The sequence below is a fragment of the Phodopus roborovskii genome, unplaced genomic scaffold (genome assembly GCF_943737965.1).
Source record: "Phodopus roborovskii unplaced genomic scaffold, PHOROB, whole genome shotgun sequence".
Classification (NCBI taxonomy): Eukaryota; Metazoa; Chordata; class Mammalia; order Rodentia; family Cricetidae; genus Phodopus; species Phodopus roborovskii.
In genome coordinates this window covers 17,512,342-17,531,817 of record NW_026126424.1, presented here as the reverse complement: position 1 = coordinate 17,531,817, position 19,476 = coordinate 17,512,342, and the positions used below count along the sequence as shown (strand labels likewise).

Here is a 19,476-nt window from a genome sequence, read left to right as displayed (position 1 = left end):
TAAAAAGTGCTATGATGTTCATGAAATATAACAATAGGTTTTTTTCTGTAAAGTGTGAGATACACAACTGAGTTTGAACTCGTAATTCAAACATCACTGTCTTTTAGTTACTATTTGCAGCTCTTGTAATGTATTATACTCATTGTCCATATATTTTTCTTTTATTACCCTGTTCTGATATTCAAATTGTGTGATAGAATACTATAATCATTTTCAGTACTGTGATAGAATATTACACTGTATAATTCAGAATGAATAGTTATATCCTGTTATATGATGCAGAAGCTGAGAAATCTGAAATGAAGAGCTTTCATTTTAGGAAGCCCTCAGATTATTCTGTCCTAGGACCAGGAAAGTCAAAGAGTGGACATGTAACAATTATCCCAACCCATTTCTAATGCTGTAATTTCTCTTTGCTCTCGTGCAATGATTTTCACTCTTTACGTCCAGCCCAGTGTCCTTTTCAACATGCTTTTGGGGAATATCTTCAGACCCTGATAGTCTTTATAATTTAATCAGAAAATTAGAATGACTCCGTGGCACTGCCGAATATAAGTTTTGCTTTGCAGCAAAGACATATTGCACATTTTTGCTGAGAATTTTTCTGAAGCTGTATGTTTTACACTATACTGCTCATTGCTAAGGGAGAGAGAAAACTGGGCTCAATGACTCTGATTCCAGTTAATTAAAAATTTAGGTCATATATAACTTGTGCAATAAAAGATGAATATAGATAAAAGAAACTTTGTTGTTTTTCATCCAATTGAAAATATAAGTTCTATGGTGATATTATATTCAATCCTATGATTTAAAGTGAATACACATTTTTGTTTATAAAGGAAATATTGAATCAAATATCAAAATCAAATTTATTGTCAATTATTTTAAAATTTAGAGAGGCTAACAATAATTATTTAAGACTAATACTAGGGCACTGCAAGGTTTAAAAGTTGGTGAAATCATGTTTAGCAGGACCATGAAATTCTTGCTCAACTAAGGTTTCTTATTTTCTCACACCTATAGGTGCAGATTTTCATATTATTGTACCTTTTGTTCATCGAAAAGTTATTGAGAAAAACAAACTTGTAGATACTGACTTGAGTAGCATTTGAAGGAGATATCAGCTTATATATATTAGCAAAAAGTAGTTCTGGTAGTGTGGGGTTAAACTAGATATTCATGCAAAAGTCTTGGGAAACTTCAAGAAATGCTGGCCAAATTTTCACTAATACATTCTCTATTCTCTGAATTCCAAATATAATTTTTTACTTTAGTGTATATGTTAAGCATTTACCAACACTTACAGGTTTAAATAAAGTAAAGAACATACTAGGTCATGTGGAAATCACACTTGTAATACATTTCTCCAAAGATACAACATCTTGAAAGGAAAGTGGAATTGAAAACAAAGTTGTAGAGTCCCCACTCACAGTGATAATTGTGGCCTAATCATGATCTCCAAATTATCAGTCAATTTAGGAACTCTTGGAGGTAGGATTGGAAAAGGTAGATAAACCTTTTGAACTTATCATTTGGCAATGAGTATATTGATTATGTACTTGATTCTTAAAGAAAACTATGATTTGTGTTGTTGACTACCACCTCTTTGGATTATAGACAATTTCCATTACTTATGTATATTTTGGTAGTGCAATTGTAGTAACATGAAATAAAGAAACATCAGTCTGAAAAAAGATAAGGTCAATGTTGTAAGTAATTCTGAACTAGACAATAGTCAGAAATTTCAAAGAAAATCAGTTTTAAATACTTTTTGATAATGCAAGCATGTGTTTTTATGAATTTAGAATGGTGTGGGCCAGAGTGTAAACTTGCGGTGTTCCTTAAAAGAACCATTTGTTATCATTTGATGTGATGCTAAGTGCAGCAGAGATCTATAGTCAAGCTACAGAAAATCTTTATGGAGATGAGCTTTGGCAGGCTATATTAAAAGCAGAGAAAATAGCACAGTGATATGATAAGTTTGTGTGTGAATACTTAGCTCTAGTAGCACACACACAGAGCAAGAGGTGAGTGAGCTTGGAGCTCACAGAATACAGTAGTTAATATACTAGTGGGCTTGGATGCATTCCCTCTCATTATTAGTAAGCCATAAATATATTTGTTTATTTTTCCAATAAAATATGAGACAAATGGGAAGTGAAATTATTAAAGAAATCAATGATTGAGAACTGAAGATGATGTTGCATAGGCTGCTGACTTCTCAAAACTGAATTGAGAGCTTGACTCTCTCATTTATTTACTTCATGATTATGTTAAGTTCTTAACTTCAGAGCCTATTTCCCCATATTTGAAAATAAGATATCATAGAAGCTCAAGGGTCACATGCTGTTACAGTTATAAAGCATCATATAGTGTTGGGATGTTTTCAGTAAATAACCATCACCACCACAATCAATAGTCATCATCATGTGAACCAGAATAGCGATGAAAATAGATGAAACAATATCCAGAAAATAATATATGTGAGCTTTTGAGTGAGGAAGGATGCATTCTAGGAGTTGTGAGAAAAGTATAAATTTAGCAAAAAAAAAAAAAAAAAAAAAAGAAAGAAAGAAAAAAAGGTAGTAACAAAAGTTACATTTTTAGCAGAGCTATTTTATTCCTCTTGCCATTAGGGTTCCAGTCGGAATTAATTTCTTAGTTTCCTTTCCTATTTGTGTGATAAAAATTTTCTATCACAAGAAACTGCAAAGATAAAGGGTTTATTTTGTCTCACAGTTTAAACTACCCACAATCATAATGGGGAAATCAAGGCAGCAACAGCATAAAGTATCTGATCACTTTGAACCTCTCATAAAAGTAGAGAGCAAAGGGTGAAGGTGTGCTTCCTGCTTAGTTAACCATTCTCCACTTATAACAATCTAGAATGGACCAGCCCAGGAATGATGTCAACTGAGGTAGGAAATTCTTTCCACCCCAACTAACATAATCAAGCCAATCCCCCACAGATATGGCTAGAGCCTTGACCTAGATAATTCTAACTTCTGTCAAGCCAACAGCTAACATTAAGAATCACAGTGAAGCAAGTGCTCACTCTGAGGAATGATAAGCAAATACATTCACCTAATCATGTAACTGGCTCTCTGGTGGTATGGTGGAATGATGTGGGAGGAAGAGAAAGAGATAAGTGTGTGGAAGCAGCAAGTTATTTCAGTAGCTCAGAGAAAGGCCACTAAAATTTTTCAAGACATTTAAATGAAGAGGTAGAAAACTGGGAGTGCTTTCAGGAAGTAAATTCTGTGATGATCAGAAGGTAACCTGGTGGTAAATGGATATCCTAGCAGTCATGTGGCCCTGAGTTCAATACTTAGCACTAGGAAAATATTCCTTAAAGAGGTAAGTAGAGATAAAATACATCAGCATAAAGGGTCAGGAGATGTGAGTTAAGTGGATAATGGAAGAGCAAGACGATCACTTGTAGCTTCTTAGGAAATGCAACATGAGAAAAACCACTGAATATAATCAAGATCATGATCTCCACGAAAACCAATGGAAATTCTAATATGGTAATTACATTATTTTAAAGCCTGCAAACAAGCACTACTTTTTTTATAGCAGATGATATTTTCATCATCAATGCTTTATCTTTCATTGTGCATAAATTTACAAGTAGAAAAACTGTGCTACTGCCAGAGAGGCATACAAACAAAACCAAAGCGAAAGAGAAAGCCAGCAACATGCTGTTTGGCACCAAGAAAAGCAGATGAATTAAAATATCTATCGAAGTTCATATAATTAACAAAACACCTGCTAAAAAGGGAAAACCCACTTTGTATAAAGCATATCAAAATTTTATGTATGTTTAAGTTTAACTTCTACAGAATAGAAGCTACCTCATTAGCTCTGGGAAGGTAAAGCATAGCCTCAGAGAGACAGTAGCCACCTTATTTTTCCACAATTTGTTTGGAAAAAAATTTTTAAAATGTATTTATCTTATCAGTTGTATCTAATAAATTTTATACAGTGTAACCACAAACTGATAAATTTTTAAAGTCACATAAATTTTACTGGTGTTATTAATTACCCACAGAATACACCACATTGTTTCTGTTTTTTAAAGCTTGCAATTTGTTTCCCAGAAATATTAAACAATGCAATTTCTCTTTCAAATGTAAGAAATGGAATATGTAGATGTGTGTGTGTGTGTGTGTATGTGTGTGTGATACTTTATGTGTGTATGTATCATGTTTTTAGACAATGATAACATTTATGGTTTCCTACAGCAATTTAATGATGCATTGTATTTTCAATGCAGGGAGAGAAGGGTCCTCAAGGCCCTGCTGGTAGAGATGGAATCCAAGGACCTGTGGGTCTCCCAGGTCCTGCTGGTCCTGCTGGCTCTCCTGGTGAGGATGGAGACAAGGTTGGTGTTATTTTTTTGTGTTAATGTAGCATACAAAATCATATTAAGTGCTTTCTCAGGGACTATATATAGATTAAATCCAAAGTGGAAGATTTGAGATTTTTATCTTTTTCAATTTTTGAAACCTTTTGTGTAATCAAAAGTATTATATGCCATCAAAAACTAAGAAATAATCATGTCATAAATAGCACACAGAATAGAAACATAAATTATGAGACTAGTTTTCTCTTTTTAAAAACTACCTTTCTTAAAGCAGTGTAAATAGAACTTTATTATTTGTACATTTAGCCTTGAGAAGTTGTACCATTAGACTTATGAATAAGATTCATTAGCATTGGTAAAAGGATTAGCAATCCTTTTAGCAACATGTGAATAATAAATGTTCTGAGTTTTTATTCAAAATACATGATTTTATTATTTCAACTTTTATTGTGATATGTAGAAATTTTGTGAAGTACTGTTATTATAATCTCTCTACTTTGTAAACTGGGAGAAAAGAAAAAGATACCTTTTGATTACCATGTGCTTGTACGTATGTAGATCAATGTACTTTCATTATGAATTCATGATGGTAACATTCAGGACAAAGCCAGTTTTTAAGCTTTGTTTGTAGTTGTAGTCTTCCATGCTCATGCTGACTTCATCTCCTTATGTATTGCTCAATTACAGAAAACTAGAGGCAGAGAGAACTTTTACATTGAGATCATGGTTCTAAATACTACCATGTAACTACATTCATTGTAAAATGTTAAAATTTGATGACAATGATGAGAGTTCAGGTATTATGACTTGTATAAGCTTTAACATGCATCTTTCAAACACAGGGTGAAATTGGAGAACCAGGCCAAAAGGGCAGCAAAGGTGACAAAGGCGAAAACGTGAGTTCCCTTACAACTTGGTGAGGGGGCATCATCATTTCAATCCATTCACATGGGTATTTTTCCATTAGATCCAGCAGATATTTGTCAACGTAGCTTTTATACTATAAATGCTTGTTGATTACTTGAATGTGCATGGTTTGATTTATGTAAAAAGTAAACAAAAGAACTATTACTCTAATAAAAAATTGTAGAATAAGGGCTTGGGAAGATGTCTTCACTCAGAAAGCAAAGACAGTTGTTGCTTTAGTATGCATATCTACCTTGAGATCCCAGAACCATGGAAAATGCAGGAGATACTGTCAGTCTAGGTCATAGTTCTGTGAGAGATCATTACTCAATCAAATAAATCAAAGAGTGATAGAACAGGTCACCCACACACCTTACTATGTTCTTCACCTATACATCTGTATATAAAACACACACACACACACACACACACACACACACACACACACACATATATATATATACTCACAAAGTAAATCCAATGCAAACATATGTACATATACAAGCAAATGCATATATATATATATATAAAGCTATGCACACTATCATGTTATAATATTGTTTTATATTTACTGTAGTTTGTCTTATAGTCAACCTGTCTTTGCAAAACTGAGTTTTATTTCATTCTGTAGTGATAAATCTTGTTTAATTCCAGAATCACACAGATATGTAGGTGGAAGAGTCACAATTTTTGACATCTTACATTTCAGAATCACAGTCATCAAATCATGTCAGGACAGGAATTTAAGGCATGGGTGTACCTGGGCTACGGGGAAGTTCTGCTTACTGGTTTGGTCCACATGGCTCACTCAGCCTATTTTCTTATATCATTCAGTAGCAGAGGCCCAGTGGTAGCATAACCCCTCTAATGGGCTGAACCCTTTCACATCAATCATTAATCAAGAAAACATCCCCCTGGCTTGCACAAAGTTCAGGCTTGTGAGGTATTTGTTCAACTGAGGTTTCCTCTTTTTAATGAGTCTTGCCTGTGGAAGGTTGATAAAAGACTAAAAACAACAGACTCCATTTATGCAAAGCATTGTCAGTTAATGCAAGAATAAAGGATGTGTTTATGTGTGGATGACGCCATTACCTGTTCAAACCTGTTGTTCAAAAGAATTTCACACTTGAATGTGTGAAATATGCACAGACTTTTTGATTTTCATATATTAATATAACAACTTAGAAACCTGTTGACTATTAAAAGATGGTGTAAGATAAATATATGTATGTATACATACATATATATATACACACATATATGCACACACATGCATACATACACACATACACACACACACATATATATATATATAATTCAGAAGGGAACACTTTCTTATCTCTTAATAGATATCAATTTTATCTTGATTATATTTATGAAAGTATAAGTCTGAATAAAATAAAATAAATGATGGTTGCTATAGTAAATACAAAATCATCTAAACCATAATCTTTGTATTTCCAAAGGATTGTAAAGGTGTCTAATATATTTGGTCAACTATTATTTATCTTGGTCAGTCATTGTCTTTTGTTTCTTGTAATGTTAATGATGCTTTAGAAGCTTTGATTTTAAGATTTCTGATTTGTCTGTCACTTCAGGGCCCTCCTGGTCCCCCAGGTCTTCAAGGACCTGTTGGTGCTCCTGGAATTGCTGTAAGTATTAATACCTCTTTGTTACACACATTTAGGGACTTTTTTAACTCCCTAATAAAGTTAATGATTTTATGTCAATTCTAAATCCAGTTGAAACTGTATGTTACTAAGTTTATTTATGTTCTAAACAGTGAGTCACACTTAAGTGATCTATTTTTGCTAGCCACTTTTTAAAAAACATGGCTTCCCATGGGGAGTCAAGGAAGTCTGATGAATAGATTGGGGTTTGGAACTGGTATATAAAATGAGAAAAGATTGTTTTAAAACAAAACAAGATTTAAAAAAATTAAGATGAAAGCATATAAATAAATGATATTAAATTTGAAGTTTAAAATAATAGTGGCACAGTCTAAATAAGAACCAATGTAACATCATTTATATCTGATAATATTTGAGTATTACATTTTCTACTGGACCATTTTTACTTTATTTGTTGAGGTGATCAAATCAAAAGCAAAGCATGTTTGTGAATAAACTGTGGCATATTTGGAGAAGACCATGAAAATTGAGTCTACTTTGTAATTATTTGGTAGACTATAAAAATGGATGGCATTTTTATAATAATGTGTCATGGTGTTTTCTTCAATACTGATGTGTACCTTGCTGGTTTCAAGGGAGGAGATGGTGAGGCAGGTCCCAGAGGACAGCAGGGAATGTTTGGACAAAAAGGTGATGAGGGGGCACGAGGTTTCCCAGGACCTCCTGGACCCATAGGTCTTCAGGTAAGAAGCCTCTACATGGTTTTAAGGGACTACTCACTATTGGTTTCCAGGGGCTTGGAAACAAAGCAATATTCCTGTTTTCTATGAAAAATTAAATGCTGTGTGTTCTGTGTGTGTGTGTGTGTCTGTGTGTGTGTGTGTGTATCTGTGTCTGTGTATATAATACCTTTATGTATATGTTTGCCTGTGTGTGTATATCAAAAATGTTACTTCTTTTTGTTAGGAATTATTAATTTCTAGCATACACTCAAATATGCATCTGCTTGATTTCTGTTTCTCACACACCTGGATTGACATTTCATTTTAAAATGTGAATCACAGTCTTGTAGCTCTTGTAGGTAAAATAAGCTGTGTGAAATAGTCCTACACAAGAGTTAGCATTTCAGATGAATAATAAAATTTCAAGCAATTTGAAGTAGTAGATTGCCTACAGCAGCAATTGTTAAATAACGAACAAAATCAATAGGTAGTATACAATAAAAAGATGCTTAAGTAATAATTCTATAGTATATTAAATGTATTTGATAAAATATTAAATTGCAAAACACTGAAGGACCCAAAAGTTCTTTTTTTTTTAAATTTAGAAACAATATTATTTTACATATTTTTACATGTCAGTCCCTTCCTTGTGTATCTAGACTGAGAGAGTATCCCTCCATGGGGGATGGGCTTCTCAAGTCCATTTGTACACTAGGGATAAATACTGTTTACACTGTCAGATATCCCATAGACTGCCCATGCCTCCTAATTGACACCTACATTCAGGAGGTTTGGTTCAGTGCAATGTTGGATCCCCATCTGTGCTACTGGGGTTCATGAACTCCCCCTTGTTCAGGTCAGCTGTTTCTGTGGGTTTCCCCAACAGGATCTTGACCCCTTTGCTCATCACTCATTCCTCTCTATAACTGGATTCAGGAATATAGCTCAATGTTTAGCACTTCTATACCAAGTTTTTTATACACTTCTCATGAAGAATATTACATTTTTCTAATATCTCTTCCAACTTGTTTTTCCCTGCCCACTTGCTACTGTTAGTTCTTGCACACCTTCCAAGCACCTGTCTCTCTTCTACTTGCTTGTTAAGCACACACGTCTTCCTTCTTTAAGCAATGATATCTCAGTTTTAAATGAAATTTGTGTCCTATATAGATAGTACTTTTTCCACACTAGTGATTTTACAAAGAACAACCTAAATCACACTACCTGCAATTTTGTGAAGTTATAGAATATTATATGAAACTTGGAAAACTGTACATGTAGTTTTTAAGATTTACAAATACAATCACAGAAAAATTGATTTTAGCATTAAATATCTGATGATGTAATTGTACTTGTTACATTGTATTGCAGTATTATAACTTATAACATAAATACCTTTGTAAAATAGACAGTGAATAATTACTCGTGAACATGATATTCTAATTTCTTCTATTAATGCCAAGATAGTTTTTCTATGTATTATAAGTAGAAAGTTATTACTTTCCTGGTTTTTTTCTACTTAACTCTTTTAAAGTTGTCAGATAATTATAAATATAGCCATAAGTAGTTTTTATCTGCATGTGTGAGAAGTAACTCATTTTTAAAAATAACAAGTAGGAAATTAAAGTTGGATTACAATAAATATGTAACTTTTAATTCTGTGTTCTTCATTAATTTAACTGATTCTCTTCTATCCTATAAAACTGACCTTTGAAGCATAGATTCATGGTTGAAGATTTTTGTCTTATAGTTTATATTTATAGAATCAATAAAATAATCAAAATTTCTAGAAAATATGTAGTTATAAATTACCTCCTCAATGAGCATATCAAAAAATATTTTATATAAAATTTGAAAAAAAGTTTCATTTTCATGCATTTTTAAATCAAATAGAAGAACTGCCAATATAATTAGGAATTTCAAAATTGCATCTGTACTGTTTAATTGAGTGTCCATGGATGAATTTTAACAATTTAATAATAATAATTAATAAAATATTAAATAATTTACATTATTTTAGACTTGGAATTTGTTATTTATCTGTATTTAAAACATTCATGTGATTGCTAATATATTATGTGTATTAAATATCTTTACATACAACTAAAAACTTGTAAGAAAAAGAGTAGATTCTTGACCTGAATTCATTTTGTATTCATCACTTATGTGTCAATTGACTTTTAATTGAAAATACCTAAAAGATCTGTTTCATCTATTAATTGGGAAAAGGCTAGAACAGTAGGGCATGTGAAGGCTGAGTATTGGTGTGGTATCATTAGCTTATTTATTCCTTGCAACATGAGGATTTCACTTATTATGTCCCTATTAACTCTCATAATGAAAATATCCTGCCTTTATGGTTCAAAATACAAACATAACACAAAATATTTATTTTTTTGACAGACTCTTTTGAAGTGGTAGGAATGATCACATGTATAAATAAGGAAGAGACCACTTACAACCATGGTGCAAAATGTATAAATAAAAACTATGTTCCAATTTTGACATATAATTCACCCAGATATGCACTCAATATTTAGAGGTTATGTTAACATTTTGTGTGGTGTTTTAAGACTATTATGTTTAACTTTCTATGTATTCTAAAAAAAATTGGTCTAAAGTTAAATGTTTACATTGTCAGTTTTAAATTCTACTTGTATGTAGAAGATTTTAAGTCCCTGAACTTTCTGTAGAAAAAAAATTCTGAAATTAAATTTGTTGATTCTATATCTTTAGTGATTTTTTTTCTCCAGGCAAATTTTAGAGTGGTGTGTTCCATATGCACTCTAATCAGTTCTTCTTTTTTAAAAAAAACAATCTGATTAATCTCTAGAAGCTGCCATCAGAAAACAGTAACCATTTGGGTAACATACAAGCTGATATCTTTTCTTAGGCATCATACTGGCATTTGAAAAAAAAGCAGACAACTATCAGTTATATATTGTTCCTCATAAATTACTACTTAAGGCTTTTTACTGAAAAGAAAAAAAGATATGTATGTGCTCAGGAAATAGTTACAAGTATGTCCACGTAAGCATTTCTTTCCTTGGAGTCAGGTATTAGGAGTAGAACCCAACTATTTACTGGACTGTTACCTGGTCTAAAAGAAGAAAGGACAGGTGCAAGTTAGGTGGAATGAATTTACCAAAGCCATTATCTGTGGAAATGAGCAAGCATCGCTTGGACAGTTCTATTTCCAATCTTTGCCCTGGAAAAAGGTACAAAGATGGAGCATGAATGCTTTGCTGTGAGCTAAACAATAATTAGCAGCTGTTACATTTAAGTCCCAAAGCTGATAGTTTCATTTTTATATTAGCTGTTAACACTGTTGATACTTTTATTCTTTATCAGATTTAACATGAAATTCATAATACCTAAATTAAATTAATTTCATATAATTTATAGCAAGTATACAGATAACTGTGTTGTTAAAAGTGTAAAAAAATGGGGCAAATCCATAGTCTTATGATATTAAAAACCAGATGCCACTTTTATTATTTCTGCCCAATAAGAATCACACTATTTCAGATGCACATTCCCTAGTTATGTCATGTCGGTTTGTCTTTCACTACACCATTAATATCACCTATTGAGATATTTTTAAAGCTTAAAATTGTACAATAATTGAGGTTTTTGAGTACCATGGCAAATGTAGAAAACAAGTTCTTATTGAGTAATTTCTTTTTTCTGTTTATCTCATAATAGTTCATTTTCTCAAGAAACAAAATAGTTTCTGAGGCACTAGTTTTGCTTCATGCTCCAGCTACTTACAAGAAATTCAAAAGTCAACGTCTAAAAAAAGTATTGTGTCCAAGTAGATTGTGAATATGACTTTATGGAGAAGAAAAAGTATTGCTATGACATCAGGAATACATACACGCAGTTCTGTCTGGAGGAACACAGAAGATGAAGCAGTGAAATGATATCTGTACGGAGATGTAGGCAGGCTGTATACTGGTGGAGCCTGCTCTGGAGCAGCCTGAGTTTTCCCTAACATTGGGTTTCTACTCTCCACTTACAGTGTGGCTGATTCAAAAGGTAGAGATTAGGAAAAACAAAAGGACATGATCAATTTGTGACTTGTACAATTTTTTTTAATATTCCGGAATGAGTTAACAGACTAAGAATAAGAATATTGGAATACATATTCTTGGAAATGTATTGGAATATATATTTTTAAACAGTTTTGTCAAACTGTAACTTGACTGTGACAATACAAATATGAAAATATAAAATATAAATGAAAAGTCCAGACTTGAATAAAAGAAATAGAAAGGTGGCTTGCTGTTTTTAGGATCAAATTTTATGTTGTTTATTGATTTATTTTAGAAAATTCAAATTAAAATGTTATGCAGAACATGGATTTAATTATGAGTATTGTCAGATTTTATAACATGTAAGAAATACTTGACTAGAATATTTTTCTTTCTTTTGTTTTGTTTTTTGGTGTTTGGTTTTTTTGAGACAGGATTTCTCTGTATTGCTTTGGAGGAGCTCCCTCTCTAGACAAGGCTGGCTTTGAACTCACAGAGATCCACCTGCCTCTGCCTCCCATGTGCTGGCACTAAAGGTGTGCACCCCTAATGCCGGCTCAGTTGACATTATTTTAATAATTGTTTGAATATTAATTTCTACATGCTTAATTAAATTTATATTTGTTTATTGGTGGTGTAAATGTACTAACAATATTTTTTGTTTTGTCTTTGTGGTGTGTTTGTGTACGTATGAGCACATAACAGCATGTCTCATTGTGTTTGAGTGTATTGTGGGTAACTTCAGATATGGTTCTGCCTTCTCCTGTTTGACACATTGTCTATTAATGTTTGCTTCTGTGTTACTACTGCCTAATAGGCCAGCCAGCTACAAAGCCTTCTTCTGTTTTTTGCCTTCCATCTCTCTGTGCAAACACTGGGATTACAGATAAGTGCTAATATGTCTGATGTTGTATAGGCTCTGAGACTCCTAACCCAGGTCCTTGTGTTTGTGCAGCAAACATTTGACAAGCTCAGCCATTTCTGTATCTTTCAAAGGTATCTTTTAAAGTACATGGATGATTTTCTTTTAAATTGTATTTTCTCAGGGTTTGCCAGGCCCACCAGGCGAAAAAGGTGAAAATGGAGATGTTGGACCCATGGTAGGCTATGTTTCCCAGAGATTTAATGATATTATGCATGTTAACAATACTCACATATAATTACAATTTATTAGTGTTAACAAAACAATTGTGAAATTGTGTTGCTCTCCCACTAAAATCTGTTTCCTATTCATGTATCATCGGTAATAATCAAATGTTGATACTGTTTCAAAAATAGTCTTTTATATTCATCCACTTCAGAATAATGTTATATGTATACCTGACATTCAGTGATTCACATATTTAATGAATATAAAACATTTATGTGATCCAGTACCACACTAATGTTTTGCGAATCTTTTGCTTTGGACTTTGGTGTGGAACAAAGACTATATAACACTCATATAGGATTTCTATAATTAATAACTATAGAGGGAAAATAAAATTATTGTATTGTGTAACAACTACTAAATTTAGTGAAGAATGCATTATTAATTCAAGTAGTATTACATTTATTTTAAATTATCAATTTGGACTTTTATTTACTTTAAGAAGTAAACCTAAACTTCTAAATATATTTGATAAGGAAATGTTTTCTCAAAGTATTTGAAAATTATATCTGATGAATATATGTATAAATTGAGTTCCTTCCATCCATCATTGCTGACAATTTTGATTGATTTCAAAATACATATTTTAGTATTTGTACTTTAATAAAGAATTTTATACTATATTCCCTGATCATGCTTTATCTCTCCCCCAGCTCTTCCCTACCTGCCTACTATATGCCCTCTTTTTAATAAAATAACAATAACAAAAAATCAAGAAACATAAAATCACACAAAATCAGAAACCAAACCCAAAATATTCAAGGAAAAGACAAATACAACCAAAATAAATCTATAAAAATACCAGTGAGTTTGTTTTGACCACCTATACCTAGACATGGGATTCTACTTTTATTTTGAAGTTTAATTATTATAAATTATATTTCTTTCACTTTAGGAGCAACATCTAAATTTATTACATACTATGAAATTATTCTTATCACTAGCAAATCTGTGAGGAATAAACACTATATATGGCTGACTAGGTCATACTCTGAAGCAGCAGGTGACATGTTGTAGTCCATTTTTCTAGATCTAGCATTTGCTAGTCATGGAACCACACCACCCCTAGCACATGCTAGGTCAGATTAGAAAATGTATCAACTATTGATTAGGTTAAACTGAGATTTTATAAATACTAACGACTAGGTGTTAACTACTGACTCTTTATTTCATGTTATACAATCTTATTTATTTATTTATTTTGAGCTATCATAATTGCAAACAAGAAATAAGGAATACTGGATAACAGTGTTTTGAAAAAATATATCATGGAATAATTTTATAATATTCTAAAACATAGAAGCTTCATTGTACGGATGCAACTAAAGAGTTATTTGCAATCTTATAATGTCAAACCTGAGAATTGATACATTCAGTCATGTTCATACAAATTAAAAACAATATTCCTTAGTATTGGTTTTCTTTTTGTTGTTTTTCCAGTGTTATGATTATTTTTTGCTGTGATATATTGTTGTATAATGTGACACTGTCTATATTGTGAATAATTTGTACCAGCAATAAACTTCCTATATTGCTTTTCTGTTTCTTTCTCTTTTTTTTTTCTGAAATGTTAATTTTCTATCAGTGAGTAAAGGGTCATTTGTTGAATGATGTGATATTGTATTCATCCTGAATATTAGTAACACGATATCTTCTCTGCCTGTTATCTCACAGCAACAAGCCTCTTAAAACATGCATATATTAACTGCACTTATGTATGATTTTGTCAAACTTTGGTGTTTTTTTTCTTTTCTAGGGTCCACCAGGTCCTCCTGGCCCACGAGGTCCTCAAGGTCCCAATGGCGCTGATGTAAGAACTACAATGTGTATGCTAGTTAATTTCAAATGACACTTGGTGCCAGTGTTATATTTTGGCAGATAGTTTATGAGAGGCAATGGAGATAATCACATTATTGTTTACCCATAGAAGTTGGTGAGAACTCAATGGCCATCTACTCATTCCACTTCCTAACAGAAAGAAAGAAATGGCTTTTCTCCTGAACAATTCACCATTAATATAAAGTAGACACCTAGTTCACACTTAACATATGTTTATTGGTGAAAAATATCATTTGTATCAATATAAGCCATGTTTTTCAGAATAGTATACTTACATTGTAGCTGATTGATATGTGATAAATGTTGTCTAAGTAGTTATTATTGAATTCTTCAGTTTGAGCTTTCTCTCTGGCAATGCTGTAAGAGCTTTGTAATTGGCTTTGAGTGTATGGGTCTAGGGGTGCAATTTAAACACCTGTTACATATGTATTCACATAAAGGTTTTACCTCACATATTTCTAATCTATAAAGCATTCAGAGAAATATGTGCATTTATGCAACCTTTCTCACTGAGAGGAAACAGTTCCTTCTCACTTATTTAATAAAGACATTCACCTTAGAAACAGGTCCAGCATTCACATGGAAAGTTATAGAATGTAATAATACATCCATGCTACTGTTATATTCGATACATTCATTACTAGGCCTATGTGACCTACTTCTGGCTTTGTATTTTGCAAATGAAGCTGCTTGTTTTCCACATTATTTTGGATAGGATTTATTTTCTCTTATGTTTGCCTTTAATTTTATTAAGTCAGAACTAATAAAAGGTATCAGCAGCTGGCAAACTAGAAATGGTAAACTAGAAAAAGATATGGGGCTTTCAATCTCCTGAAGGAATCTGATGTCTCGCAGTTTATAAGGGTTTATTTTTCCAGTGCAGTAGATCATTCTTAAATACAGTCACAACAGTGATTCAGTATATGATCATATCGTAAATCTGTCTTGATTATTTTATGGGCAGAGACAATGGAATTTTGTGTCAACTACCAAATACATGACAAAATCTGGAACATCTCTTTGCCTTATGCTCCAATTCCCGGGAAAGTTGAAAGCTGATGTAATATATAAAACTATTTGTTGTTAGTAAATGTGACAACTGAAGAAGCTGGAGAAGTCATTACTTTGTGTTCTACCCCTCAATTATATACTCCTGTATATAATGTTCTCTTTTGAAAACTGTATATTCATGTATGTGAACTGAACATTCCACTAAAAGTATAACTTCATTTCTTTTTCTACATCCCAGGGACCACAAGGACCCCCAGGCTCTATTGGTTCTGTTGGTGGTGTGGGAGAAAAGGTGAGGGCATGATGTCTAAAACAGCGAAATAAAGAGCTTTGATAATTATGAGGCATATTTTACATGCTGCTAATATGTTTGATACATATATTCACAAATCCAGTGTTATTCATTCTAGAACCTACACAGATAGAAATCGAATGCTGGTGTGTGTTTTGTATGGACACCTGTGATACTGAATGCTGCATGCAGATTATTTCCTGTTTCAGTGCAGGGTAGGAGTCATCATGATCTGCCTTTGTGAACGGGAAAGCTGAGGCTTAGTTAATTACAGTGATTTGGTGAATGTATCTTCATTAGAAAGCGACAATGCCAAGCTCTACTTCAGTGTCTGAATGTCTGAGGAGACTACAGTGTCTTTCATTAGTGACACTTGGTACTTAAGCAGAGGAAACTCTGTCCTACAACTGAGCCTCAGACGAAAGGAGTCTTTCACATCCGAAAACAATTAATCACTGATTGTTGTCACCTTCTCATTACTAAGACATATGCCCTCTCTGGCGCTTTTCAAAGCCCTTGGCATGTGCCATAACATCTATGCTCTGAACAGCTCCTCTTCCTAGTAAATGCTATTTCATCGTAAAAACTACTCTTCCTTTTTTTTGGAAAATGTCAAAATGATTCTTTGATTTCTTATTTATGTATTTCAACTCACATCTTAATAGGATTTTAAAGAAAATTACCATTTACATTTACTTCATTTAAGAAAATGTTTTGCAAGTTTTGGATAACAAAATAAATATAGTTTGTACCATAAAATATTATACAGGGAAAATATATAAAATTTCACATCTACTCTACCTATTAAGGCATAGTTGTAGTGTTTGTATTCCAACATTGAAACATGATTCTCTTTCTTGCTTTGATTTATTTTTGACACATTTTATTTTCTAATTAGTTCATTTATTTTCATTAATAGAGCTAACTCTCCAAATAGTAGTGTAATGATATTAAACTGTGTTATTTTGATACTTCTGTTTCTCATTCCGACTCTTGTATTTATACTTAACTGCATATGACTCACTGTTCAAATAGCTCATTAATTACTAAATTAGAAACAAATTACACTTTCTAGTTTTTAGTGGTAAATAATCGAGTTTCTTTGACAATTGCTTATTTGGGTGCTTATGTATGCTATTAAATAAGTAAAAGCTGTATGTTGAGACAGACACAATTTTTGGAAGAAATATTCTCATTGAGTTTAATTGTCATAGCTTAAAAGCATAGGACAAGATCAGTATTAAAGATATATGGTCTTGGAAAAAAATCCTACTGGGTTTACTCCCTCTACCTTCTTTCTTGAGAACATGTCCTCTGGGCTCTGATGGTGTCCATAGTGTTAGGGATCCTTTGTAATTTCAAGAGACATTTCATGTGCTTAGCTTATGCCTTGATTATTGTAAATCCCAAGAATATAGTTTTAAGTATTTTATTTTCTTTTGTTTAAACCTTATCTATGAATCTAGACTTTGTCTCTATGAAAGGTAATCACTTTTGTCAGTATTGTTAGTTTGGAGCTAGACTCACACCATTGTCATGGAGGTTATAGGTCAAATTAATATTTTGTCAATTTTGAGTCTTATACTGTGTAATAAGGCTGGTGATTTGAATGTTAGCTTATAATTTAATTTGAATTTATTCATTTGAAATTTATGTAGTTTTAAACTTACTTTTCGGTGTGCTACTACCTGCATGTGACTTTTATATTCTATGGGTATCTAAATTAAAACTTATTGCTTGATAACAATATTTTTCCTTTAAAAAATTTCCTTATGACAGTGAAAGTGATAGAAAACCAAAATCTTAACTTTTTACAAAATGTGATATTGTATAATTGAAATTGATTATACATGGATTGTGACTAATTTCATTGCATTTTCTAGTTTTGAAGAAAAAGATTGACAAACATGATCCATGATTTCTATTGTTCAAATACAACATCTGATCTTCAAGAACCATTTATGGAGGGTGTCTCAACAATTTTCTCTGAACAAATCAGCAACACATTTTCTTAATAATGATAATTTGTAATTACTCTGACATGTAGGACAGCTTGCTGTTGCTTCTGCAGGAAGCACTCTTGAATAAGCAGAGAGTGCAATAGTACTATGGTATAATAACTGCACACTCCTTCATCTTTTTCACTAACTAGTGTTTTATCATATAACATCATTATATTTCCATAGAGTAAGTAACCCTTTACCTTATTCATACCATAGGATGGACCTCATTAACATGACATATTCTGTTACATTGCTGTATTTATTTGCAATTTTGTTATCCCACTTTTAAAAGTTTCTAATACAGTCAGTTTTAGGAATTACTGATTTTATATTCAGTAGTTATGATTTGTTTATCATATGCGTAAAGATAAATTTAACATTCTTAAAGGAAATGAATGTTTTTGTATTATTCTTACAGATTTTGTAGAAGTTTTCACCATTACATGTTACACATTTCTTGACTATCATTATTTTCTTCATTTCAGAAAATTGTAAATAATCTTTTCAGAATGTCACTTCCATTATATTTAACAAAAATGGAAAGAGAAGAGCAAAATATATTGATGTTAACTTAAAAATATGTAGTTTTCTTTCTAGTTCCAAATTTCTACAATAATAGCACATGATAATGTGGCACACAAGAAAAATATTTTTTGTTCAATATTTCCAAGATTTTTAATTAATATTGCATATTAATATTCCATGAGTTACATAGTTAGTATGGACATTTTACAGTTTATTTGAATGGAAAATTACTTCTTTCCTTTCAAATATGTGAATAGTATCCCCCCCCAAATTACTGATATATCATTTAATCATATTAAGATAGTTGAATAGGTCCTTTCTTCACATATAATGTAAATGCAATATTTTACTTGTAATAACTCTCCAAAATACAATATATTTGCCATTTATCTTGGGGAAGATAAAATTTATATGCAATCCCACATATAAAAAAATTCTGGAAAGTACTGGGTGCCATCATAGCTGTACAAATACCTTAAGCATTCAAAATATGTGTGTATCTCCGAACACTAAAAAATTTTATCAGTTCCTTTGCTGAAATGATGTTTGTACTTACTATGGAAAATTTCAACCAACCTGTAATCAGAAGTATGTTCCAGGAAGACCTGTGATACCAGTGTTTAAAATAAATAACTAGAAAAATCCTATCCACTTCAGAATGATGACGATAACTGTTGTTGGAGTGGCTAGAGGAGTGCTGAGTGGAACATTGGCACGCAGTCATGCGTGTGTGAGTGTGTGTGTGTGTGTGTGTGTGTGTGTGTGTATACGTGCATGTGTGCGTGTGTGCATGTGTATGTGTGTGTATGCATGTGCTGCATCCTTCATTAAGTAATCATTGGAATAAGATATTATATTTTTATACATTTCTAAGAAGGAGGCACTAGCAGTAGACTTCATAACTAAATCCCAACAAAGTGTTCATTTGTACATAAACATTACAAATTGAATACCCTTTGTGATATATTTATTTGAATATGGATTGTTGTTTCCTTAC

The 19,476-nt window shown here is 32.2% G+C and overlaps 1 protein-coding gene across 1 annotated transcript in view; it reads left to right on the top strand.

Annotated features, from left to right (window-relative positions):
- Positions 1-19,476, top strand: part of Col11a1 (collagen type XI alpha 1 chain) — a 196,362-nt gene that overhangs the window by 138,273 nt on the left and 38,613 nt on the right. Inside the window, exons 43-49 of the mRNA XM_051185635.1 lie at positions 4,277-4,384; positions 5,209-5,262; positions 6,871-6,924; positions 7,539-7,646; positions 12,706-12,759; positions 14,566-14,619; positions 15,898-15,951. Of these exons, the coding sequence (XP_051041592.1) occupies positions 4,277-4,384; positions 5,209-5,262; positions 6,871-6,924; positions 7,539-7,646; positions 12,706-12,759; positions 14,566-14,619; positions 15,898-15,951 (486 nt within the window). The remainder of the gene's footprint in view (positions 1-4,276; positions 4,385-5,208; positions 5,263-6,870; positions 6,925-7,538; positions 7,647-12,705; positions 12,760-14,565; positions 14,620-15,897; positions 15,952-19,476) is intronic.